The sequence below is a fragment of the Bombina bombina genome, chromosome 4, assembly GCF_027579735.1.
Source record: "Bombina bombina isolate aBomBom1 chromosome 4, aBomBom1.pri, whole genome shotgun sequence".
In the NCBI taxonomy this organism is placed as follows: Eukaryota; Metazoa; Chordata; class Amphibia; order Anura; family Bombinatoridae; genus Bombina; species Bombina bombina.
Genome location: NC_069502.1, coordinates 853506944 through 853534233, shown reverse-complemented (window position 1 = coordinate 853534233; position 27290 = coordinate 853506944). Strand labels below are relative to the sequence as shown.

At 40.0% G+C, this 27290-nt stretch overlaps 1 protein-coding gene across 1 annotated transcript in view; it reads right to left on the bottom strand.

Moving 5' to 3' along the window:
• Positions 1-21325, bottom strand: part of LOC128655651 (oocyte zinc finger protein XlCOF6.1-like) — a 76761-nt gene extending 55436 nt beyond the window's left edge. Inside the window, exons 1-3 of the mRNA XM_053709240.1 lie at positions 21224-21325; positions 4502-4606; positions 1518-1665 (exon numbers count right to left, since the gene is read on the bottom strand). Of these exons, the coding sequence (XP_053565215.1) occupies positions 1518-1665; positions 4502-4606; positions 21224-21301 (331 nt within the window). The 5' untranslated portion in view covers positions 21302-21325. The remainder of the gene's footprint in view (positions 1-1517; positions 1666-4501; positions 4607-21223) is intronic.
• Positions 21326-27290: the final 5965 nt, after the last annotated feature.

Here is a 27290-nt window from a genome sequence, read left to right as displayed (position 1 = left end):
CCCTTTTAAGGGCAATGCAAAAAAGTTAAATGCCCTTTAAGGGCAATGTCCATACAAATGCCCTTTTTAGGGCAATGGGTAGCTTAGGTTTTTGTTAGAGTTAGGTTTTTTTATTTTGTAGGGTTGGTTGGGTGGTGTGTTTTACTGTTGGGGGTCTTTGTATTTTTTTTTTTTTTACAGGTAAAAGCTGATTTCTTTAGTGCAATGCCCTACAAAAGGCCTTTTTAAGGGCTATTGGTAGTTTATTGTAGGCTAGGGTTTTTTTTTTTTTTATTTAATTTAATGTTTAATTTAGTTTATTTAATTTGTAGTTATTTTAATGTTAGTATAATAGTTATGTTAGGCTAATTTAAAGTTTAAACTTAGTTTTTTTTATTTCACAGGTAAGTTTTTATTTATTTTAAGAAAGGGATATTGTAATTTTAATTTAAAGTTAGGGGGTTGTAGGGTTTAGGGGTTAATAGTTTAATTTAGTTTTTTTGCAATGTGGGGGGCTGGCGGTTAAGGGGTTAATAGGTTTATTTAGTGGCGGTAATGTGGGAGGCCAGAGGTTTAGGGTTTAATAACTTTATTTAAAGGCATTGATGTCAGGGAGCGGAGGAATAGGGGTTAATAGCTTTATTATAGTGTCATTAATGTTGGGGTGCGGGGAAATAGCGGTAAATAACTTTAGTATAGTGGCGGCAATGTCGGGGAGCAGTGGAATAGGGGTTAATAACTTATTAGTGGCGGCGATGTCGGCAGCGGCAGATTATGGGTTAATAAGTTTTAAATAGTGTTTGCCATGCGGGAGGGCCGTGGAATACGGATTAATAGGTAGTTTATGGGTGTTAGTGTACTTAGTAACATATTAGTTATGAGTTTTGTGAAACATTTTTGTTGCGCAAAACTCATAACTACTGCTTTCTGATAGTGAAACGGAATGTGACAGGTTAGGCTGGAACACAAGCATTTTAGCCTCGTAATCTAGCCGTTAGTTATTTGCATTGGTGGCGGATGGCGGTTTAAGGGTTAATAAATTATTTAATTTGCGATGTGGGGGAATGGCAGATTAGAGGTTAATAGATGATTAGGTAGTTTGCAGATTTAGGGGTTAATAATTTTGTTTTTTGTAATACTTATTGCGAGTGGTTAGTTTTTTTGTAATGTTCCGTTTGCCTTTGCTGCATCCAGGTGAATTCTTTTGGCTGCACGCAGCCAACATTCTTTTGGCTGCCTCACGCTGCCAACATTCCTTTGAGGATGCGTGTGCAACTGGCGACACCGACGGATGCCTTACAAACGCAATTATAGTATAAATTGCTTTAATATTAATTACATATGTTTTGCCTAACAAACTGCTTTAAAAATGTTTTTATATTTAGGTTGGGTATAAAACTAGTTTATATATATATATATATATCAGACAGCTCATTAGTTCACACATGACAGATTCACTGTAGATTTACTCTCTGTCAGTCACGTCAGTAGTGTTTGTGCATTTCCTGAGTGAGATATTTATTACTACACAGCGTTACCTGAGCTCTCATTTCCTGGGATCTCCATAGTCCTTAATAATTGGTGAGTCTCCATCATGACGTCCTTGTAAAGCTCCTTGTGTCCCTCTATATACTCCCACTCCTCCATAGAGAAATACACAGCAACATCATCACACTTTATAGGCACCTGAAACACACACAACTGATTCAGCGTTGACACAGGGACTGGTTCTGCCACACACTTTTACTGACAGAGCCAGGATAATGTTACTGAGAACATGCAGAGACACAGAGGGTAGGAAATACAAACAGGGTCAAATGGGTGTCACTGTGCCCCGACTCTGGTACAATGTCAAATTCCACTGCAGTGTTCACCTCTCTGCTCAGCTGGCAAATGCTGTTGAGGGGTTTAATGTTACTGAGAACATACAGAGCCCCGTATAAAAGGTCGGAAAAACACAGAAGGCCAGATCGGTCAGTAAAGGGTGTCACTGTGCCCTATAGCTGTGTATAATGTCATGCTCCCCATCAATGCTCAACTCTTTGCTCAGCCAGTGAATGCTTACCAAGAATATACAGAGACAATGGCAGAAGGTAAGAAAATGTACAAAGGGTCAAAAGAGTCAGTAAAAGGGAATCACTGTGCCTTAAAGGGACAGTATACACCAATTTTCATATAACTGCATGTAATCTACACTACTAAAAAGAATAATATGCACAGATACTTAAATAAAAATACAGTATAAAACCATTTAAAAACGTACTTTTCCCACTGTAAGTGGGAAAAACAGAAACTCCCCCTCCCCCTGCATATGAAAAGACTCTTTACACAAACAGGAGCAAGCAGGAGGCGGTATATGTCGGTATTCTCCTAAAACTTTGGGGCTTGGTTAGGACTCTGAAAATCAGAGCAATGTTATTTAAAAAAATAAGCAAAACTATACATTTTATTTTTTTTTAAACTGTATGGGCTATGTAAATGGATCATCTACAAAACATGTATGCAAAGAAAAACCGAGTGTATAATGTCCCTTTAACTCTAGTAAAAAAATGTCACATTCCCCAGCAATGCTCATCTCTTTAGTCAATGAATGCTGCTGCTGTGTGTGATGTTACTGAGAGCATGCAAGGACACAAACAGAAGGTAGGAAAATACACACAGGGTTAGGTGGCTCAGTAAATGGAGACACTTTGCCCAGACACAGGCAATTTGTCACATTCCCAGCAGTGCTCAACTCTGTGCTCAGCTGGTGAATGCTGCTGTGGAGGGAATAATGATACTGAGAACATACAGAGACACAGGCAGAAGGTAGGAAATACACACAGGGTTAGATGGGTCAGTAATGGGAGTCACTGTGACTTGACACTGGTATAATCCTCTCTGCTGGGTTGGTGAATGCTGCTGTGGGGGGATAATACAACTGAGAACATGCACAGAGACAGGTAGAAGGTAGGAAATACACACCGGGTTGGGACAGTAATGGGGGTCACTGTGACTTGCACATTCCCTGGCAGTGCTCTCATCTTTGCTCAGCCAGTGAATGCTGCTGTGGGTGTGTGGGGGAGAGAGTTCATTTTTTTCTGTAATCCTGCAATTTCAGTCATTAGACAAGGGCTGGAATGTGACCTATAAGATACAGATGCTGTCACTTATCTGAACTAATGACTAGGGGCTGAGTACAAGTCTAGTGATACTGATTGTGTGAGGTGCACTACTTTGTTGTAGATCTTGCACCATCAGTATTGCTTAATTTGGTATTAGAAGTCATTGGTGACTTGTTTGTTGTTCACAGCTGAACTAGTGCATCCTGTACGTACAGTAGGCTTTGCTAATTAGAGGTCTAGCCATAAGTACCATGATGTCAGCAGCTGATTATCACAAGCGTAATGTACACAATAATGCTTTTTAATAGCTGGTGTAAAGTGATTCCCTCGGTCACATAATCTACTGTATCCACATTATGTTTAACCCCTGTGCCAGACAACCAATTGCAACAAACCCCACCATAAAACCTACTAACCACTATTAACCCCTAAGGTTCGTGTAACTTTTCTTTACATAAACAGATTTATTCGAAAGGGGACGTGACACAAAGCCTGCTGATTTTTCTACAGCCCAGCCACTCAGGGGTTAAAAAGACAGTTCCTTGCCACAAGCCCCTTTATTTCTTTTATTCTACCTTACACCCTTTAATAATTTGAAGCAAACTCTGCCCCCCATCCCCTGACAAAAGCACCTGTTCAAGGCATTTTTCTAGCTGTCTGAATGTGTTTTACTGAACCTCTACCTATCCTGGCTACGATACCTTGTGAGCACCCGGTAAACACAAAATGGTTTGTCGCTCCTGCACGTGACTGAAATGCACCAAACTTTCGCCAATACCAAACACTTGCGGCTGCTCCCTCTAGAAGCCAGGTGCTTCGCATTAGTTACTGGATATAAAAGGGGTGGGGCTAATTGCAATACCCGTAAAAAAGAAATGTATCTCCCAGGCGGAAACTGGACACAAAGTGAGGAGTGCAGGGGAAAGTATGTCATTTACTTTTGCTTGTTTATGTTTTACACTTTGTACTTAACGGTATATAAAAAAAAAAACGGTCTTATCTGGTGTTTGCAGTGATTAAGCTCTTTCCCTCCCATACAAATATGGCTACTAGCTGAGTAACATTCCCAAAAGCAGGAACACTGCTCCCTGGAGGTCTCTGGTGGCACTTGGAGAAGGGTGTGCAAGCAGCAGGAGTGCTCTGGACCTCACTTCAGGGTACAATCTCCCAAGGTCCCGTCCCATGGCAGTTTTGTGGGCATCAGAAATGCTAAAAATCTGATATAAATTCTTGAATATTTTTTGAGGAATATAATATTATAATCTTTGATAAAGGAGTTTAATTTCAGATTCTCAGTGTTTTTTAATGCATATACACAAATATTAACATTTTAGGCTCTCCAATAAAAAACAAAACAAAAACATACAGCCAGTCACAAGGACACAGCTGTTATTATGACATATTCCATCAGCTCTCACCTCCCCTGTCAGCAGGTACATGATCTGCAGCGTGTGGGTCAGTATACTCTCTGTTGTCATCTTGTCCCCGGTCATGTGACTCGCTGTCAGTAAGTTAGTCACACGCTGCAAGAGTGAAACATAAAAAAATCACTAATCCCTCTCACATCACCTGTGTGTATCCTGTTATCACATTCTCTATCTCATCATAGTCACATGACAAGACAATCACCTTGTGTAGCACTTGTGTAACACTTAAAGGGACAGTCTACACCAGAATTTTGAATTGTTTTAAAAGATAGATAATCCCTTTATTACCTATTCCCCAGTTTTGCATAACCAACACAGTTATATTTATACACTTTATCTTGTATCTAAGCCTCTGCAAACTGCTCCCTTATTTCAGTTCTTTTGACAGACTTGCATTTTAGCCAATCAGTGCTGACTCCTAGGTAACTCCACGTGCATGAGCACAGTGTTATATATATGACACACGTGAACTAACACCCTCTAGTGGTGAAAACTGTCAAAATGAATTCAGATAAGAGATGGCCTTCAAGGTCTAAGAAATTAGCATATAAACCTCCTGGATTTAGCTTTCAACTAAGAATACCAAGAGAAACAAAGCAAAATTAGTGATAAAAGTAAATTGGAAAGTTGTTTAAAATTACATGCCCTATCTGAATAATGAAAGTTTATTTTGGACTAGACTGTCCCTTTAATGAGTCTGGCATGATAGAATGCCAATGTGATTGCTGAAACACTCTGGTTAAAGGGGCATTAAAGTATTTGTTTTATGTGCAAGGAATATATCAGAAATTAAGGACAACATTACAAAATATCTGTGTACACAATAAATGTTTTACATATGCAAAGTATGTATCAGTAATTAAGAGCTGCAGTGCAAATGTCTGAATTTAAAAACATAATTCGTGTAAGAACTTACCTGATAAATTCATTTCTTTCATGTAATTGGCAAGAGTCCATGAGCTAGTGACGTATGGGGATATACAATGCTACCAGGAGCGGCAAAGTTTCCCAAACCTCAAAATGCCTATAAATACACCCCTCACCACACCCACAATTCAGTTTAATGAATAGCCAAGTAGTGGGGTGATAAAATAGGGAGTAGAAAAGCATAAAAAAAAGATGAACTGGAAAAATAATTGTGCTTTTATACAAAAAAATCATAACCACCATAAAAAGGGTGGGCCTCATGGACTCTTGCCAATATGAAAGAAATTAATTTATCAGGTAAGTTCTTACATAAATTATGTTTTCTTTCATGTAATTGGCAAGAGTCCATGAGCTAGTGATGTATAGGACAGAAATACCCAAGATGTGGAAGTCCACAAAAGAGTCACTAGAAAAGGGAGAGATAAAATAAAAACTAGCTATTTGGGCTGAAAAAATTAAATCCACAAAAAAAGAAAATGTATGCTTACCTGATAAATGTATTTCTTTTTTGACACGATGAGTCGACGGATCATCTTAATTACTAATGGGATATTCACCTCCTGGTCAGCAGGCAAAGAGCACCACAGCAGAGCTGTTAAATAGCTCCTCCCTTCCCTCCCACGCCAGTCATTCGACCGAAGTTAGGAAGAGAAAGGAAAAGCCAAGGTGCAGAGGTGTCTGAAGTTTACATAACCCACAACCTGTCTAAAAGAACAGGGCGGGCCGTTGACTCATCGTGTCAAAAAAGAAATACATTTATCAGGTAAGCATAAATTTTCTTTTCTTTTTTAAGACACAATGAGTCCACGAATGATCTTAATTACTAATGGGATTCAATACCCAAGCTAGAGTACACAGATGATACGGGAGGGACAAGACAGGGAACCATAACTGAAGGCACCAATGCTTAAGAAAATTATAGAACTCTGAAAAAAGTGAAGAGAACCAAGTTGCAGCCTAGCAAATCTGATCCACAGAAGCTTCATCTGAGAATGCCCATGAGGAAGCAACAAACCTAGTGGAAAGAGTCGTAACTCTTCAGCCAAAAAGAAAGAAAAGTAGCCGCAGCTTTCTGTTCCCTTGCGTTTTCCTGAGAAAACCACAAACAAAGAAGACTGATGAAAGTCCTTAGTCTCCTGCAGGCAAAACTAACGCACGGACCACGTCCAAATTGTGCAGAAGTCTTTCCTTCTGAGAAGGAGGATTAGGACACAAGGAAGGAACAACAATCTCCTGATTAATGTTCCGATCAGAAACAACCTTAGGAAGAAATCCTAATTTAGTACGTAAAACTACCTTATCTGAATGGAAAATAAGATGAGACTCATACTGTAATGCCGAGAGCTCTGACACTCTCCGAGCAAAAGAAATAGCAACAAGAAATAAAAACTCTCCAAGATAACAACTTAATATCTAAGGAAGCCCCTTGAAGAACTTTGAAAACTAAATTAAGACTCCATTGAGGAGTAACTGGTGTGAACACAGGCCTGATCCTGACCAAAGATTGTACATCTGGAACATCCGCCAGACGTTTCTGTAACACAATAGATAAGGCCAAGATTTGCCTCTTTAGTGAACTCGGCGATAAACCTTTCTCCAAACCCTCTTGGAGAAAGGACAAAATTCTAGGAATCCTAACTCTACTCCATGAGTAGCCCTTGGATTCACACCAATAGAGATAATTACACCAAATCTTATGGAAAATCCTTTTAGCAACAGGCTTACAAGCCTGAGCCATGGTCTCGATGACCGAGTCAGAAAAACCCCGCTTGGATAAAATTAAGCGGTCAACCTTCAAGCAGTCAGCTTCAGAGAAACTAGAATTGGGTGAAGGAAGGGCCCCTGAATCAGAAGGTCTTTCCTCAACGGAAGTCTCCAAGGTGGTAGAGATGTCATCTCCACATGAGCTGCATACCAAATCCTGTGAGGCCAGGCTGGTGCTATGCGGATCACCGAGGCCTTTCCTGTTTGATTCGAGGAATTACTCGAGGAAGAATAGCAAACGGAGGAAACAGGTATGCTAGATTGAAGGTCCAAGGGGCCGCCAGAGCATCTATCAGTTCCGCCTGGGGGTTCCTGGATCTCAAACCCGTATCTCGGGAGCTTGGCATTCTGTTGCGATGCCATGAGATCTAATTCCGGCTGAACCCACTTGAGAATCAGGCTGGAGAACACTTCCGGATGAAAGGTCTGCCTGATCAGGAAATCCGTCTCCCAGTAGTCCTCCCCTGGGATGTGGATCGCCGACAGGCAGCGAGAATGGGACTCCGCCCACTGAAGTATTTTGGATACCTCTGTCATCGCCAAGGAACTTCTCGTTCCTCACTGATGATTGATGAAAGCCACTGACGTTATGTTGCCTGATTGGAAACTGATAAACTGTACCGAGGCTAACTGAGGCCAGGCCAGAAGAGCAATGTAGATCGCTCTTAGTTCCAGAAAGTTTATGGGTAGGACAGACTCTGACTGAGTCCATGTTCCCTGAGCCTTTAGAGAGCCCCAGACTGCTCCCCACCCTAAAAGGCTGGCATCTGTTGTCACAGTCACCCAAGATGGTCTGCGAAAGCAGGATCCCTGGAAGAAATGATCCAGAGACAACCACCATTGTAGAGAGTCCCTTGTCTCCTGAGAAGTATTTGAAGAGAAAAAAAGTGCGCATAATCTCCACTCCATTACTTGAGCATGTTTAACTGCAGAGGTCTGAGAAGAAACCGAGCAAACGGAATGATAACTATTGCCGCCACCATCAGTCCGATTACCTCCACGCACTGAGCCACTGATGACTGAGGAGTGGACTGAAGGGCTAGACATGTATCGCAAATCTTTGATTTCCTGACTTCATTCTGAAAAATCTTCATTAATAGGGAATCTATAATGGTTCCCAAGAAAATTACCCTTGTATGTGGGACCAAGAAACTCTTTTCCAAATTTACCTTCCACCCGTGAGATCGCAGGAAGGCTAACACCCAGTCCCTGTGGGATCTGGCTTGTTGTAAGGATGGCGCCTGGACTAAGATGTCGTCCAGATAGGAGACCACTGCAATGCCCCGTAACCGAAGCCCCGCCAACAGCAAACCCAGAACCCTTGTGAAAATTCTGGGAGCTGCAGCAAGATCGAAGAGAATAGCCACAAACTAGAAGTATTTGTCCAGAAAGGCAACCCTTAAGAACTTGTGATGATCCTATGAATAGGAACCTGCAGGTACGAGTCCTTTAAATCCACTGTTGTCATAAATTGACCCTCTTGGATCGAAGGAAGAATGGAACAAATAGTTTCCATCTTGAAGGACGGTATTCTGTGAAATTTGTTTAGACTCTTGAGATCTAAAATTGTCCTGAAAAATTCCCTCTTTTTTGGGAACCACGAACAGATTGGAATAAAATCCCAGACCCTGTTGCTGATACGGAACAGGAACTCTCACTCCAAGGAGGGAGACATCTTTGATACAGAGTAAGAACGCCTCTCTTTTGTCTGGTCTACAGATAATCTTGAAAGCAGAAACCTGCCTCTGGAAGGAAAACTTTTGAACTCTAGTTTGTATCCCTGTGACACTATTTCGATTACCCAGGGATTCTGAACATCTCAAACCCAAACCTGAGCTTAGAAGTTCCTGGATCGAGGGCAGACCCTTCATGCTGTTTGCTGTCTTTGATTCAATAGCAGGCTTCTTGGATTGTTTTCTCTTATTCCAAGGCTGATCGGGTCTCCAGGAAGGTTTAGACTGATCCTGCTTGGAGGAGGAAGCGGAAGAATTTCCCTTGAAGTTTCGAAAGGAACAAAAATTACTCTGTCGTCCCTTTTGGTTGTTTCTCTTATCCTGAGGGAGAAGATGACCCTTACCTCCCGTAATCTCAGAGATAATTTCCGTCAAGCCAGGTCCAAACAAGGTCCTCCCCTTGTAAGGAATCGCTAAAAAACTTAGACTTAGAAGATACATCTGCAGACCAAGGTTTTAACCATAAGGCTCTGTGAGCTAGAACAGAGAACCTGAAATCTTTGCTCTCAGATTAATAACTTGAAGGGAAGCATCTGTAATAAAGGAATTAGCCAAATTAAGAGCTTTTACCCTATCCTGGATTTCATCCAGGGAAGTTTCTGTCCTAATAGCATCAGACAACGCCTCAAACCAATATGCCGCCGCACTAGTGACGGTAGCAATGCACGCAGCTGGCTGCCATTGTAAGCCCTGGTGTACATTCTCTTTGAGTAACCCCACTAATCTTTTGATTTCCATTCCATTCTTGAAAGCACAACTATCCTCTATGGGTATAGTAGTTCTCTCAGCTAAGATGGAAACCGCTCCTTCCCCCTTGGGCACTGTTTGCTAAGCCTCCTTACCCACATCGGCTATGGGAAACAACTTTTTAAATATAGGAGATAGAGAAAAAGGCCAGTCATACCGGAGCCCTTCAGGGTAACTAGAACCTCCTTAGGTAGCAAACGGAGGTGATCCAGAAAACCACTTCAAAATCAGACAAAGGAATTACCCAGACGAAGTCTGAGATGTTTCCCTTATCTACTACCGAAGTATCTTCCACTTTAAACTTCAGGGAATAAAACATACAGAATAGTTTGTGATTAAATACATGGTATTGGAAAACCAGACAATGCAACAGATATCGCCAAGGATTTATTAGAAAAGCGATGTCTTGCTAAGAAAAACTCCAGAAGGAGTTGGTGAGGAGCGCAGGGCACTGCATGGGCGGACTGTAATATTTTATGGACACTTAATGAGAATCCCTCTTATCTCTATAGAAAAGTTCTCACTACAAAGAACAGGGAAATGGCCACATTCGTTTAACAACAGAAGGAGCCACTCTAGTGATGATAACCCTTACATAGTAGGGTCTCTTGGGCCATCAGACAGACGTATGGATGATTAATCCCATAAAGGTCTTAACTGAATTTATATCCAAATAAACACATAAAAGACCGTTACGGTCTCTTTAAAATTTAAAGTGGAAACTTTTTACTTATAAAGGCAGTAAAAAAAAAAGTGCTAAGAAAGTTCATGAAGTACATAAATACAGTAGACTCATATACACCTCAGCATAACCCCGCTGAGGTGCCTGCCAGTCCTTCTGTTAAAATCCTAACAGTTGTAGCGCTGTCTCTAAGCGTAACACTCTGACATATTTTGCGCTCCCTCCGACAACCGGAAGTACTAGGGAGGAGGTGTCTAAGCGCAACCACTAGAATCTATTAGTCTCCTTTCCGATAACCGGAAGTACTAAAAAGGTGTGCGCAAACCAAATTGGTGCCACAAAAGTTCCGCCCCTCGTGGGCGTTTCAATAGTCCTCTCCCGGGCGCCATTATTTTTAAGTTAAACGACCGGGAGCAAAATAACAGACTGCTCAGCTTCCTTTCTTACTCCTTAGGCAGCTGCTTAGTCCATAAGATAACTCTCAAGAGTGAAACACCCTCACACTGATCTCACTCTCCACATTAGTCTGTCAGTATGAAATCACCCGGTCGGCTATGTATTATTATGAAACCGCCGGGAGATGAGAGTCACATGTCATATACAGTCCCAGTGCCTGCGTCCAAGCTGCCAAGTGTCCCCTACAGTAACTAGGAGATGCATTCTGTTAGCCCCCTTAACCCTTTCAGTGCTAATGACGGCTCTGAGCCGTCAGAGTTTCTCACTCTAGTGCTAATGACGGCTCAGACCCGTCATGAGCGCTCTCCCACCTTGAGGGAGACCTGGGGGCTCCTTGCTGCTCCTACCCCGGCGATTGTGCCTGTAGAGTGACAGGCATTGCCGGGGCTTCACGTGATGCGCGGTGATGTCACGCGCAATTACGTGATGACGTCACCGTGCAACTTTATTTATACTTAACAATGTTAAGTATAGGAGGAGGGGGCATGCTGCTTAGAAGCCTGTATCTCAGGCATCTAAGCAGACCCAACAGTGTAAGTCTTGGGGGTCTGTAAAAAAAATAAAAAAAGTTACAAAAGTTTTCAAAAATTGCAAAAATAATAATAATAAAAAAAAATATTAGCACCAAGGTGGGAAATGGCTTAACAGCCAAAGGGTTAATAAGGAGCCCAATTTCGATGAGGTCTTTGTGTAAAAAAATCAAGTGCCCAAACATTCTCTGAGATTTTTCCCCCCAGAAATAAAGTCAGCACTTGCCTCATCTTCTGTCTGGCAGCAAGGCAGTTTCCAGGTTTAAGAGGTCCTATCCCTCCCATGGACCTGTGAAATGAAGAGAAAGTCCTGAATTAGAATCTCTCAGGTTTTCCATAGGCAGGTCAGCATCAAAATATGGGAGGCGCAGTGAGAATTATGCCCCACAAGTTCTCATTGCTCTAAAGCCACAAAGCTCTACTGAAGAGACTGATATGGACTACGGCTACACCCTAGGACAAAGTAGCACACTCTGGCACTACTTTAAAAATAATAAACTCTTGATTGAAGAATCTAATCTAACACCTCACTTTACCTCTTCCTAACACTAACATAGGCAAAGAGAATGACTGGGGTGGGAGGGAAGGGAGGCGCTATTTAACAGCTCTGCTGCGGTGCTCTTTCTTAGTAATTAAGATGATTCGTGGACTCATCGTGTCTTAAAAAAGAAATAAGTTTTTCTCATAAATAGAAAGAAAAAAACTTAAAACATTAGTAGAAGAACCAAACTGAAACAGCTGCCTGAAGAACTTTTCTACCAAAAACTGCTTCAGAAGCAAATACATTAAAATAGTAAAAACAATAAAAGTATGCAAAAGGAGGCCCCCTGAAAAAAATGATGATAGACTAATCACCAAAACAGAGAGAGTAGAGTGTTAGGATTTAAAAATATCAACTGATATATTTAAAAACAAACCCTGTATCATTGATTCAATATGCAAAACAAAAAGAGATCTCAGATGAAAAACAAGCAAAGGGAACCACGCCCGATGCTGCAGTTATGAGACCTAAAAACTTCCATGCACATAGCCACTAAAAGAAATGTTCTAGACTGTAAGTTAGGCAAGCTAACGCCACTTACAATTGACTTTTGTCCGATAAAGACAAAGACATGAACACAGAATCTATCTAGAAACCCAAAAAGAAGTGATCCTTGTCTGAGGAATCACAAAACTCTTAAGTAAATTAAATCCTCTAACCATGTCTTGAAGAAACAAAACTTAGTTGATTAATGAGGGATTCCACAAAAAGAAAAAGTCCATATATTTGAATACTGCTCTTTCATATGTATGTACTGAGTACTTGTAAAGCACATCTAATCACCCGTAAAGAACTCAAGATGCTGCTCAATTAATCGACCTCGGGAGGATGAAAGGCTGAATGGACCTCGCCGGGAATCGAACCTGCAACCCTCAGGTTGCTACAGAGCTCAGTCACAGTGCATTAGCATGCTGAGCTATCTGTCCGACTTTAATAAAAGAAAAGTTTAAGCTAATACCAAGATACCATCCAAATAAGGAAGCCCCACAATACACTACAGTCTGAAGACAGAAAGAAGGGCACCAAGAATCTTTAGAAAGATTCATAAAGCTCTCACTAAACCAAATGGAAAGCGACAAATTGGTAAAGCTTAAAAAGAAAATCTCAGAATCCACAAGTCGTCTGAATGAAATAAAATAGGATAAACATCCTAAAAAATGGAGTGGACATGAAATATGCCTTAACAAAAGGGCATAATAGTCCTTAGAATTGCCAACTTAAAAGTGGAGATTCTAACAAAACAATATAAAAGTCTTCAGATCCAAGAATGGACCTCTCTTCTTAGAGACAAAGAATAGAATTGAAATATAAACCCAAATCCTGTTCCTGCAAAAACTGGCATAATCACTCCTGAAAAAAATTCAGAGTGTACTGAGAAAGAAAGATTCTTCCCATAGGAGGTCTCATTCTAGAAATCTATTCAAACTCTAAGAATAATATAGAATTTTGACTGAGATCATCCAAAAACAAATTAAACTGCCCCCCACCGGAAGGACTGGTTTGAGAACAGCACCTTCACGCAGACGCAGTCTAACAACTAGTAATTATATAGCGTTTTTCTCCCAGGAGGATACAAAAAAACGCTTCTTCAGTGCTTACACCCGGAGTTAACAAAATTAGCAGCTGATAAAAACAGTAGTTATTATTACCCAAATAAACGGTATACAATAAATTGACCTCAAAGGCCAAAGGGCTGTATTAACCCTGCCGGGAAATTAATCTATGACCCTTGGGTCTAGAACAAGCGTTGTAGTCAGTGTGATTGTAGTCAGGACATTCACCAACTGATCTACATCACCGGACTAAAAGTAAGGCAGAAAAAAACTCAAAACCTCCAGAAATAGTGGAGATAATAGAAATCAAATAAATTATTATCCTAACAAGAGAGAGATAATAAAATATATTTGAAATCATAATAGATATAGTAAACATTATTAAAATGAATACATCTAAAGTAAATAAACAGAGTTATATACTTAAGAATCTGAAAACTGCTTATGCTAACTGTTCAACAAAGGATGAGAGAACAGTAATGTCAACCACAGATAAAGTTGAGCTAAAAATATAAACAGTACGTGAATATGCTCTACTAAGGTTATATTCAAATTCTAAAGAATCCTGAAAACCAGTACCAATTTCCATAGAAATAGTAGTATAGTCCTAAGAGGGAATCAAAATAACCATTCTCTAGAATGTAATACAGATAGTATATTGAATAGGAAAAAACCTCAAAAGCAAAAAAATTTTAAAATCCAAAATGTAAAAGGGTTATTAACATACAGCTACATTACGAGTTTTGAGCGCTATAGGGAAATTAACAACCGCCACAAAAGCGGTGGTATTTTACCTCCCTATAGCGCTGCTATTAATTTGGTAAAACCCGGCTTGTGCGGGCGACATGGTGGCGTTGAGCTCCATACCTTACCCAAATACAAGCGATGTTTTGACGTGCTCGTGCACGATTTCCCCATAGACATCAATGGGGAGAGTCGGCTAAAAAAAAGCCTAACACATGCGATCGCGGAATGAAAATCTCAATAACGCAGCCCCATTGATGTCTATGGGGAAAGAAAAAGTTATGTTTAACCCCTTAATGACCGAGGACGTGCAGGGTACGTCCTCAAAAAAAAAAAGGCAGTTAACGCCTGAGGACGTACCCTGCACGTCCTCGGTGTGGAAAGCAGCTGGAAGCGATCCTGCTCGCTTCCAGCTGCTTTCCGATTATTGCAGTGATGCCTCGATATGGAGGCATCCTGCAATAACCTTACATGGCCATCCGATGCAGAGAGAGCCACTCTGTGGCCCTCTCTGCACCGGACATCGATGGCCGGTATCGTTGGTGGGTGGGAGCCGACTTGGGAGGCGGGTGGGCGGCCATCGGTGTGCCCTCTGACGTCAAGGGGGGCGGGATCGGGGGCGGACTGTTAGGGGGCGCGCACGCGTGCACGGAGGGTGGCGGGCGGGCGCGTGCACGGGGCGGGAGCGGGTGGGAACCGCTATAGTACGGAAAATATTTTTATTAAAAAATTGCCCAAATCTTCCAAAATCTAAATAAAATCATTATCACAAAAAGAGATTGTGGAGGGGTGGGGGGTTGGTTTTGTGTGGGGGAAGCTACACTACAGAAAATCTTAATAAAAATTAAAAAAACACATGTTTTCTTCTAAACTGGGTACTGGCAGACAGCTGCCAGTACCCAAGATGGCGCAGATTAAGTTAGAGTGGGAGGGTTATAGAGCTGTTTGGGGGGGGTCAGTGAGGTTGGGGGCTAAGGGGGATAGTACACAGCAGCATAATAGCATATGTAAATATGCTTTCTTAAAAAACACACAAATATAGCTTTTATTTTAGTACTGGCAGACTTTCTGCCAGTACTTAAGATGGCGGGGACAATTGTGGGGTGGGGGAGGGAAGAGAGCTGTTTGGGAGGGATCAGGGAGTCTGATGTTTCAGGTGGGAGGCTGAGCTCTACACTAAATGTGATATTAACCCTGCAAGCTCCCTACAAGCTACCTAATTAACCCCTTCACTGCTAGCCATAATACACGTGTGATGCGCAGCGGCATTTAGCGGCCTTCTAAATACCAAAAAGCAACGTCAAAGCCATATATGTCTGCTATTTCTGAACAAAGGGGATCCCAGAGAAGCATTTACAACCATTTGTGCCATAATTGCACAAGCTGTTTGTAAATGATTTCAGTGAGAAACCTAAAATTGTGAAAAAATTTACATTTTTTTTAATTTGATCGCATTTGGCGGTGAAATGGTGGCATAAAATATACCAAAATGGGCCTAGATCAATACTTGGGGTTGTCTACTACACTACACTAAAGCTAAAATTACCCCAAAAAGCTCCCTACATGCTCCCTAATTAACCCCTTCACTGCTGGGCATAATACACGCGTGGTGCGCAGTGGCATTTAGTGGCATTCTAATTACCAAAAAGCAACACCAAAGCCATATAAGTCTGCTATTTCTGAACAAAGGGGATCCCAGAGAAGAATTTACAACCATTTGTGCCATAATTGCACAAGCTGTTTGTAAATAATTTCAGTGAGAAACCTAAAACCTAACTAAAAAATTGTGAAAAAGTGAACAATTTTTTTTATTTGATCGCATTTTGGCGGTGAAATGTTGGCATGAAATATACCAAAATGGGCCTAGATGAATACTTTGGGATGTCTACTAAAAAAAAATATATACATGTCTATGGATATTCAGAGATTCCTGAAAGATTGGTGTTCTAATGTAACTAGCGCTAATTTTGAAAAAAAAAGGTTTGGAAATAGCAAAGTGCTACTTGTATTTATGGCCCTATAACTTGCAAAGAACATGTAAACATTGGGTATTTCTAAACTCAGGACAAAATTTAGAAACTATTTAGCATAGGTGTTTTTTGGTGGTTGTAGATATGTAACATATTTTGGGGGTCAAAGTTAGAAAAAGTGTATTTTTTTTCAATTTTTCCTCATATTTTATATATTTTTTTATAGTAAATTATAAGATATGAAAATAATGGTATCTTTAGAAAATCCATTTAATGGCGAGAAAAACGGTATATAATATGTGTGGGTACAGTAAATGAGTAAGAGGAAAATTACAGCTAAATACAAACACTGCAGAAATGTAAAAATAGCCCTGGTCCCAAACGGACAGAAAATGGAAAAGTGCTGTGGTCATTAAGGGGTTAAACCTAACACACTAACATAAAAACACGTCTAAACACCCCTAATCTGCCGCCCCCGACATCGCCACCACCTACATGTCATTAACCCCTAATCTGCCGACCACCTACATAATGTTATTAACCCCTAATCTGACGCCCTTAACATCGCCCCCACCTACATTACAATTTTTAACCTCTAATCTGCTGCCCTTAACATCACCGCCACCTACATTACAGTTATTAACCCCTAATCTGCTGGCCCGAACATCGCCGCCACCTACCTACACTTATTAACCCCTAATCTGCCGCCCCCAATGTCTAAGCCACTATACTAAAGTTATTAACCCCTAAACTTCTGGCCTCCCACATCACTAACACTACATAAATATATTAACCACTAAACCTAACCCTAAGCATAAGTCTAACCCTAACATAACCCTGAACCTAACCCTAACACCCCCTAACAAATATAATTAAAATAAATTTAAATAAAACTTACAATTATTACCTAAATAACCTATTTAAAACTAAATACATACTTACCTGTAAAATAAAACATAACCTAGCTACAAAATAACTAATAGTTACATTGTAGCTAGCTTAGGTTTTTTTTTATTTCACAGGTAAGTTTGTATTTATTTTAACTAGGTAGACTAGTTTGTAAATAGTTATTAACTATTTACTAGCTACCTAGTTAAAACAAATACAAAGTAACCTGTAAAATAAAACCTAACCTGCCTTACACTATAAACTAACATTACAATAAAATAAAAAAATGTAATTAATCAAATACAATTATCTAAATTACAAAAAAATAAACACTAAATTACACAAAATAAAAAAAAAATGATCCAAAATAAAAATGAATTACTCCTAATCTAATAGCCCTATCAAAATAACAAAAAAAACCTAGCCTACACTAAACTGCCAATAGCCCTTAAAAGGACCTTTTGTGGGTCATTGCCCCAAAGAAATCAGCTTTTTTACCTATAAAAAAAAAATACAAACAACCCCCCCAACAGTAAAACCCACCACCCACACAACCAAAGGCCCCAAATAAAAACCTATATAAATAAACCTAAGCTAACCATTGCCCTGAAAAGGGCATTTGGATGGGCATTGCCCTTAAAAAGGGCATTTAGCTCTTTTACATTGCCCAAAACCCTACTATAAAAATAAAACCCACCCAATAAACCCTTAAAAAAAAAAACTAACACTAACCCCCGATGATCCACTTACAGTTTTCGAAGACCGGACATCCATCCTCATCGAAGCGTTTTTAGTGTAAGGCAGGTTAGGTTTTATTTTACAGGTAACTGTATTTATTTTAACTAGGTAGTAAGTAAATAGTTAATTATTTACTAACTAGTCTACCTAGTTAAAATAAATACAAACTTAACTGCGAAATAAAACCTAAGCAAGCTACAATGTAACTATTAGTTATTTTGTAGCGAGCTTAGGTTTTATTTTACAGGTAAGTATGTATTTAGTTTTAAATAGGTAATTTAGGTAATAAATGTAAGGTTTATTTTAATTATATTTAAGTTAGCGGGTGTTAGGGTTACGTTAGGGTTAGGGGTTAATATATTTATGTAGTGATGCGGGAGGGTGGCGGTTTAGGGGTTAATAGGTTTATTATAGCGGCGGTGTGGGCGGACGGCAGATTGGGGTTAATATTTAAATAGTGTTTGCGATGCGGGAGGGCAGCGGTTTAGGGGTTAAAAAGTTTATTATAGTGGCGACGATGTCGGGGAGCAGCGGAATAGGGGTTAATAAATTTTTTAAGTGGCGGCGATGTCCGGAGCGGCAGATTAGGGGTTAAATAATTTGTTATAGTGTTTGCGATGTGGGAGGGCCTCAGTTTAGGGGTTAATAGGTAATTTATGGGTGTTAGTGTACTTTTTAATACTTTAGTTATGAGTTTTATGCTACAGCTTTGTAACGTAAAACTTATAACTACTGACTTTTGATGGCGGTACGGATCTTGTGGTTATAGAGTGTACCTTTCACTTTTTGGCCTCCCAGGCAAACTTGTAATACCGACGCTATGAAAGTCCCATTGAAAAAGGACTTTTTTTTAAAAGTGCGGTACTGACGTTGCGTGACGACCAAAAAGGTGTGCGGTACACCTATACCTGCAAGACTTGTAATAGCGGCGTTAGGGAAAAATCAGCGTTATAAAGCATAACGATGCTTTTTCACTCATAACGCCAAACTTGTAATCTAGCTGATAGTTAATAGGAGGACTAGACTCCTAAAAGCTATAAATAGAAAAATTTCCTTAGCAAAGAACAAAAAATGTTCAAATGAAAAATAAGGAGAATTCTCAACAACCTGTCTGATACAGGAGCCTTTGAACTAAAGAAACCTTCATCAGTAGAATAAACATAAGTATGCTGTCGGTCAGAACAAAATTAATTAAAACAATTTTGAAAAGACCTCGTAAGTTTACTTAAAGCATAATAGCAGTCATTACCTTTTATGATATAAGCAACAACATGTGATGTTTGCAGATGAAATCAACTACATGAACTGAATATGTAAAAAAAACAGTATGTGTCATTGTACATGTAGAAACACTGCTAGCATAAAACATGATAAATAAATGCCACATAATTGAGCTGAAGAAATAACAGCTTAATAATGAAAAGCACACTTAGCTTTGTAGAATTGTGTTCCAGGGCATCATAGTTTCTACAGTAACATCAGAGTCAGGATCAGAATGAGACATCTTGCAAAGTGCAACAGAAAAAAGAAAAATAACATTAGGCAAAACATTCAATTTCCACAATGTAACAGTTTCAGTAGAGAAAAACAAAAGCAGGCATAATAGCTTTCAAATGTCATGAAAACAGCAAGCAATAGACGGAGAGGGGTAAAATAACTAAATTTTGGCGCCAAGAATGACGCATTACTCAAAAAGAAGTTAAAAATTTTTGGCCCAAAACTAACACCAGGAAATGACACAACTCGCGTCATAACAAACGCGTTTTTGCGCCAAAACAACTAGCGTCAACAGGAAATGCGAAATTTGCGCCAAAGGTGCAACTTCGCGCCAAAAAAAATTTGTGCCAAAAATGACACAATAAAAAACAGCATTTCGCGCCCTGGCGAGCATAGATTTGCCCGCGAATAAAAGAAAGTCAAATTAGAAAAAGTCTAAACCCCAGGTAAGAAAAAGTTTAAATAAACTTCCCAAACATGAATCTTATACTGAAACTGTTTAGACTGCAAAAGGGAAATACACATAGACCTGACTCATGGCAAATATAAGTAAAATACATATATTTAAAACTTTATATTAATACATAAAGCGCCAAACCATAGCTGAGAGTGTCTTAAATAATGATACATACTTACCGAAAGACACCTATCCACATACAGCAGATAGCCAAACCAGTACTGAAAACTATCAGCAGAGGTAATGGTATAAGAGTATATAGTTGATCTGAAAAGGGAGGTAGATGAATCCCTACGACCGATAACAGAGAACCCTTGAAAAGATTTCCTGCGAGGAAAACCATACAATCAATAGGCGATACTCTCTTCACATCCCTCTGACAAACACTGTACTCTGAGAGGAATTGGGCTTCAAAATGCTTAGAAGCGCTTATAACAGAAGAAATCATAAAAATCAAGCACAAACTTACTTCACCGCCTTCATAGGAGGCAAAGTTTGTAAAACTGAATTGAACTAAATTGTGGGTGTGGTAAGGGGTGTATTTATAGGCATTTTGAGGTTTGGGAACTTTGCCCCTCCTGGTAGGAATGTATATCCCATACGTCACTAGCTCATGGACTCTTGCCAATTACAGGAAAGAAATACATGTTTAAAGCATTTAATCAGTCATGTTTTAAGCAATATTCACATTGTTGTGCAGTACAGGGGGCACCACCCCTGAGAAGCTTCTTTATTATCTATTTTGCTGTGGTCAATTAAGGAAAACTATAAATAAGCGACTGCAATGATCAAGCAATCACTGGGTAACATGTTGCAAGATCTATTTCTGGATACTGCAGGATAAAATCCTGTATTTTGGGCATAATACAATGTACAGAGATAAATTACCAGACAAAATAAACAGTATAAGTAACTCTTGTTCATTGCACATAATTAACTTTTTTTAGGGAGTTGAATTTTGAGTTTAGTGGCTGTGATTGTTGGTAACACTAATTGATTAAACGTATTGGGACAAATGGAAATAAAAGTAACTGAGTCCCAAAGTAATAAGTAAAAATGCACCAAGTTATACAAAAATAACAAGAAATATAAAATGTAATCTATACATGAACCAGAACATATGGAATTAAGTTCTCAGGCACAGTATGTCAGGTAGCCATATAAACAACCTGCTAGCCATATAAATATCCATAAATACCAGTTTATTCTTTATTAGTCTACATATGGCATCACTTCATAAGCTGCCTATTGCTGGCCTGTGTATGAGGATGAACAAATAACAAAAGGCTGCTGGGAAATAACTGTCTCATCAGGTGAATTTATACAACAGACTATTCCCAATGAACTCTGCACTTTTGTATTTGCACAAACACCTTAAACAAAAACCTCCTCCTTTTCCACTGAGCATTTGTCACCTCTTGTTGCCATGCAACCAATACACATATTCCCTGCAGGAGGTTATCGTGGTGTTGTTATGTTTTCTCACCTGTCCCGTCAGCAGGTAGAGAATCTCCAGGATGTGATTCAGGATCAACTCAGGCAGCTTCTTCTTCATCTTGTTCATGGTCAGTGACGTTGTGTAACACTGAGACCTGCAGCAGTGGCACATACAGAAATTACACATATGGGAATAATGGCCACACACACCCATAAATACACACACACATATATCTATATATCTGTATAGCCAGGGCCGCCATCATGGGGTGACAGGGGTGACTCCTGTCAGGGGCCCAATGGGCCAGGGGGGCCCCATGAGGCAAGAGTGCTAATTGAGCATGGGGAATGTTATTACAAGTATGAGCATTTGAGATGTTTTCTGAGTGTGCACTAAACCACTATGCACAGTGTGAGACAGACTTGGCACTTTGTTTGCACAGTGTGTGCCTGAGTCAGACGGCAGATCACTTTCATTTGCAGAGGAGGTAGGACTTACTTAGCAAATGTTTTTTATTTCTTTGTGCAATTTTGGATTGTAACTTCAGTTTGGTAGTAGTTGTATGGTGGGGCCAGGGGTCCATAAAAACAATTTTTTTAGCTGCAGTGTATTTATGATTATTTGACAATGCTGTAGAAATTCTTCACTTCAAGAGTACAAAAACGACAGCATAAAGGAAGTCACTCAGAGGATCTTGAAAAATAACAAATATTTATTTGACGTTTCGGGTGTTACCCCTTTTTCAAAACAGCACAATAATTAACAGTATACTCACCCCCCTTAAATACCCCTGCACGGCAAACAGTTAGAGCAGTACTCACCCAGGCACCCGGAAGTGAACCTATGTCACGTGACACAATGTCACGCCCTGTCGTCATAGCAACCGGACACTCAGCAGTGAATGCCGAGTGACAGTTAAAAACAATAAACAAATTGACAGGAGCAATGATCAGAAATAAAGTACAGGCGTACAATGGGCCACAATAGATGTCACAATGTATAGAGAAGGTCACGTTCATCACCATAGTGACCATAACCCACAAGTATTTAAAACATACACATACAGTCAGCCTAAGCATATACATTGTCATACAATATTAACTGTTAAGCAATCGTGGTCAATATCATCATAATCATAATTTCGGCATAAATACATAGTTAAAGTCAGGGCAAATTCATATACAACATCAAGAAAAGTACAGGAAAAGAACATTTATAATGCTACGCATCCTGTGATCAGTCATGTTACAATCTCCTGACCCACCATAAGTACATCTGTGTAGGCCAGCAAAGTTAAGCACATAGTTGCATGCAAAACGTCCAAAAAGGATAAGTATCCAAAACGAACTGTATAGATAGAATGTACCAGGGGATCATCAACAGGATGATCTATCCTACAGACAGCAATGCCAGTTGAGGTGGACATTCAGACACCGAAGGGTCATGGTCCCTAAATTGAAAATCCATCTGGATTCTCTTTGCAAGAGAATTTTGGCCCTGTCACCCCCAACACCCCCCCCCCCCCCCCGTGGGTGGGGGGATGTGGTCGATAATGATTTATTTGAGGTCAGTGACTCTGTGGCCAGCCTCCACAAAATGCTGTGACACCGGCTGGTCCGACGTACCCTTATCCAATGCTGCACGTATAGCAGACTGGTGGCTGGCCATTCTGGTCCTCAGGTCGTCCACAGTTTTTCCTACATAAAACATTCCGCACACACAGTGTAGGAGGTAGATACTAAATTTTGTGGTACTCGTTACCCTATGTCTGATTTTGAACCTTTTAGTAGAGTATGGATCGCTGAAAAATCTGCCTGTTGTCAGTACTCCACGGTGCATCCCAGACACCGAAAACGACCTTTTTAGTTTTTAGCCAGGTATCGCTGCAGTAGCAGATCCTGGGGGCAGTTTTAATTAGATAATCTCGCAGATAGGTTGCTCTTCGGTACCCGATTCTGGGTGAATGCATCACTTTGAACGGTAGGTCCTTGTCAGAAGATAACAAACTCCAATTGTTCTTCAGGGTATCAGCAATCCCATCTTTGTTCTTAGTATACGTGGTAGTAAGTGTGAGCCTTTCCTCAAGTCAGTAGTTGCTCTTCTGTACCTGTCCATAGGAGGAACAGGTCGTCAATTTATGGTTTGAATAGTTAAGCTCGCTTTGCCCCGGGTGCACTTCAAGAGTACAAGCATAAAGGAAGTCACTCACAGGGTCTTCCCAGAATCGAGTACCGAAGAGCAACCTCTCTGCGAGATTATCTAATTAAAACTGACCCCAGGAGCTGCTACAGCAGCGATACCTGGCTAAAAACTAAAAAAGGTTGTTTTCTGTGTCTGGGATGCACCACTTGTGGAGGACTGACAACAGGCAGCTTTATCAGCCATCCATACTCCACTAAAAGGTTCAAAATCAGACATAGGGTAACGTGTACCACGAAATTTAGTATCTACCTCCTACACTGTGTGTGCGGAATGTTTTATGTAGGAAAAACTGTGGACGACCTGAGGACCAGAATGGCCAACCACCGCTCTGCTATACGTGCAGCATTGGATAAGGGTACGTCGGACCAGCCGGTGGCACGGCATTTTATGGAGGCTGGCCACAGAGTCACTGACCTTAGATACATCATCATCGACCACATCCCCCCACCCACGGGGGGGGGGGGGGTGTTGGGGGTGACAGGGCCAAAATTCTCTTGCAAAGAGAATCCAGATGGATTTTCAATTTAGGGACCATGACCCCTCGAGGTCTGAATGTCCACCTTGACTGGCATTGCTGTCTGTAGGATAGATCATCCTGTTGATGATCCCCTGGAACATTCTATCTATACAGTTCGTTTTGGATACTTATTCTTTTTGGACGTTTTGCATGCAACTATGTGCTTAACTTTGCGGGCCCACACAGATGTACTTATGGTGGATCAGGAGATTGTAACATGACTGATCACGTGATGCGTAGCACTATAAATGTTCTTTTCCTGTACTTTTCTTGATGTTGTATATGAATTTGCCCTGACTTTAACTATGTATTTATACCGAAATTATACTGAACAATGTTTTTATCTTATCATATGCTGCATAGGATGGTCTTAGGCTTAGAATGTCCTACTGATGGTGTATCCTGTACATTCCGCCACTTATATTTGCAACCTTATCTGTATTATAATATGGCTGAATAGATGACTGGACGTCTTGTCTCATGCCTGTTACGATCTCTATTATGAGGATATTGACCACGATTGCTTAACAGTTAATATTGTATGACAATGTATATGCTTAGGCTGACTGTATGTGTATGTTTTAAATACTTGTGGGTTACGGTCACTATGGTGATGAACGTGACCTTCTATATACATTGTGACATCTATTGTGGCCTATTGTACGCCTGTACTTTATTTCTGATCATGGCTCCTGTCAATTTGTTTTTTTGTTTTTAATTGTCACTCGGCACTCACTGCCGAGCGTCCGGTTGCTATGACGACAGGGCGTGACGTTGTGTCACGTGACGTAGGGTCACTTCCGGGTGCCGGGGTGAGTACCGCTCTAACTGTTTTCCGTGCAGGGGTATTTAAGGGGGGTGAGTATACTGTTAGTTATTGTGCTGTTTGAAAAAGGGGTAACACCCGAAACGTCAAAAAAATATTTGTTATTTTTCAAGACCCTGTGAGTGACTTCCTTTATGCTGGCGTGTATGTATATATATATATATATATATATATATATATATATATCATTCCAGTTTACTGCCCCTTTATGCAAGTACTTTCCAGATGCAAGGAGGCATTTTATCTAAGATTTTTACATCTGCATAAAATGTTATACTCTCAGACTAAGATTGCTCAGTGTTTGAAATGAGCCAGGTTAACTTAAAAAACTGTTAAGTTTACAGCTAACTTAATTTTGAAATACATACCAACAAGCCTAAATCCTGCATTTAACCAGATCTAATGGTATGAGTACCAAAGCTTATGGTTCCACCAAGACCATATAGAGTACAGCATTTTCAAAATCCATAAGTACAGCTGACAGATGGGAACATTTGTACACTATATTTGAAGTGGTGCTCTTGGTTGGGGAAAATGGGGAAAAGACAAACAAACATATGTCAACCTTTTAAAAAGTACTTTTCTTCATCTAGCCATCTACCCAGATCATTAATGTGCAATTTTAAATTCACAGAATTATTTTTGTTTGCACATTTACAAATATGATTCTTTAAAAAGTGATATCTTAATTTCTGCAATATTTTTATCATGCATGTCACACACTGTTGATTTAGGGGATGAAAGGTGCATAAATGTTTCCTCCTGTGAGTGTTTCTGTGGGTGTCTGTGTTTATGTCTTTGTGCTTTGGTTTGTGTCTCTATGAGTGTGTATGTATTTTTTTCTGTGGGTTTCTTTGTGAGGGTGGGTGTGTATGTCTTTGTGCATTTTCTGTGGATGTCTGTGAGGGTGTGTGCATGTTTGTCTTTGTGCATTTTCTATGGATGCCTCTGTGAGGGTGGGAGTGTATGTCTGTTTTCTGTGGATGTCTCTGTGAGGGTGTGTGTGTGTGTATGTATGTATGTATGTATGTTTTCTGTGGATGTCTCTGTGATGGTGTGTGTTTTCTGTGGGTGTCTCTGAGGGTGTGTGTATTTCTTTGTGTGTTTTCTGTGGATGTCTCAGTGAGGGTGTGTGTATGTCTTTCTGTGTTTTATGTGGTTGTCTCTCTGTGTGTGTTTTCTGTGGGTGTATCTGTTTGTGTGTGTATGTGTATGTCTTTGTGTATTTTCTGAGGCTGTCTCTGTTTCCTTGGGTGTATGTGCAAGTTTGAGTTTGTGTGTGTGTCCATTATCTGTTCCTCTTTAGGACATTTTGACATTACTACTGATTATTCACATCTTTCTACAGACTTTGAGACTAACGAGACCTTTCCGGAAGTCACCAATCCACCATTTAACCTTTAAATTATTGTTTAGGCAGTTCAGGGCCCTTTCTTTCAGCCACTGCATGCTGTCGTCATCATTTAGTTGGCATCTTCCTTTACAAAAAGATAATCAGAACTCCATATTTTGTTTTCTAAATATCCTCTTTTTTTTTTTTTTTACAAAACTGTAGTGTACCTCATTACTTGTCAGGTCAATGTAAACAAGTGCCGAGTGTCTGTTTGGGTGTCTGTGTGTGTTTCTTTGCGTGTCTGCTAGAGTGTCAATATGTGAATCCTTATGTGTGAGTGCGTCTGTATGTTACTACCTTTACAACATTTCCAAGTTTAAACACACACTTAAGAATAAAGTGCATATACGTTTTAGTCACTTGGTCAAAAATTGCACATGTCAAAGGAGGGGGGGGGGGCCTGATCAATGGTTAAGTCAAGGTCCCCAAAATTTCTAGTGGCGGCCCTGTGTATATACCACACATATGTACACAAAATCACATGACATACATGTATACATATACCCCACGCACAGTCACAACTGATGCTAAAGGTTATTAAGTTTAACCCTGTTAAGCGTGAAGAGAAGGGACTGAGAAGTTGAGCATGAGGCTGTGTTTGAATGAAGGAGAGGGTCATACAAAAAGATACATATGTAAATTACCTTAATTATATAGCGCTAGTTGCCCTTCTCTCCCCAGAGCCTATTAAAAGGGCAACTATAAACAGTAGACTAGCATAAACAGTAAATGCATAATACAAATAAAATGCAAGTTTTAATTTCTAATTTTCCTCCTACTGCATCATTTGACATAATGCATATATGTATATTCTGTGAATCCTTGCACATACAGGTAGCCCTCAGTTTACGCCGGGGTTAGGTTCCAGGAGGAATGGTTGTAAATCGAAACCTTTGTAAATTGAAACCCAGTTTATAATGTAAGTCAACGGGAAGTGAGGGGTTAGGTTCCAGGCCCCTCTCAAAATTGTCATAAGTAACACCTAATAAAAATTTTTTAAAGCTTTGAAATGAAGACTTTAAATGCTAACCAGCATTATAAACCTAATAATATAGTTTGTATCATCATCAAACTAAGTTTAATGAACAAAAACATTTGCTAAACAGCACCTATTTAAATAATCACACAACAGACTGCATCATCATCAAAGTTTAATGAACAAAAACGTTTTTTTACT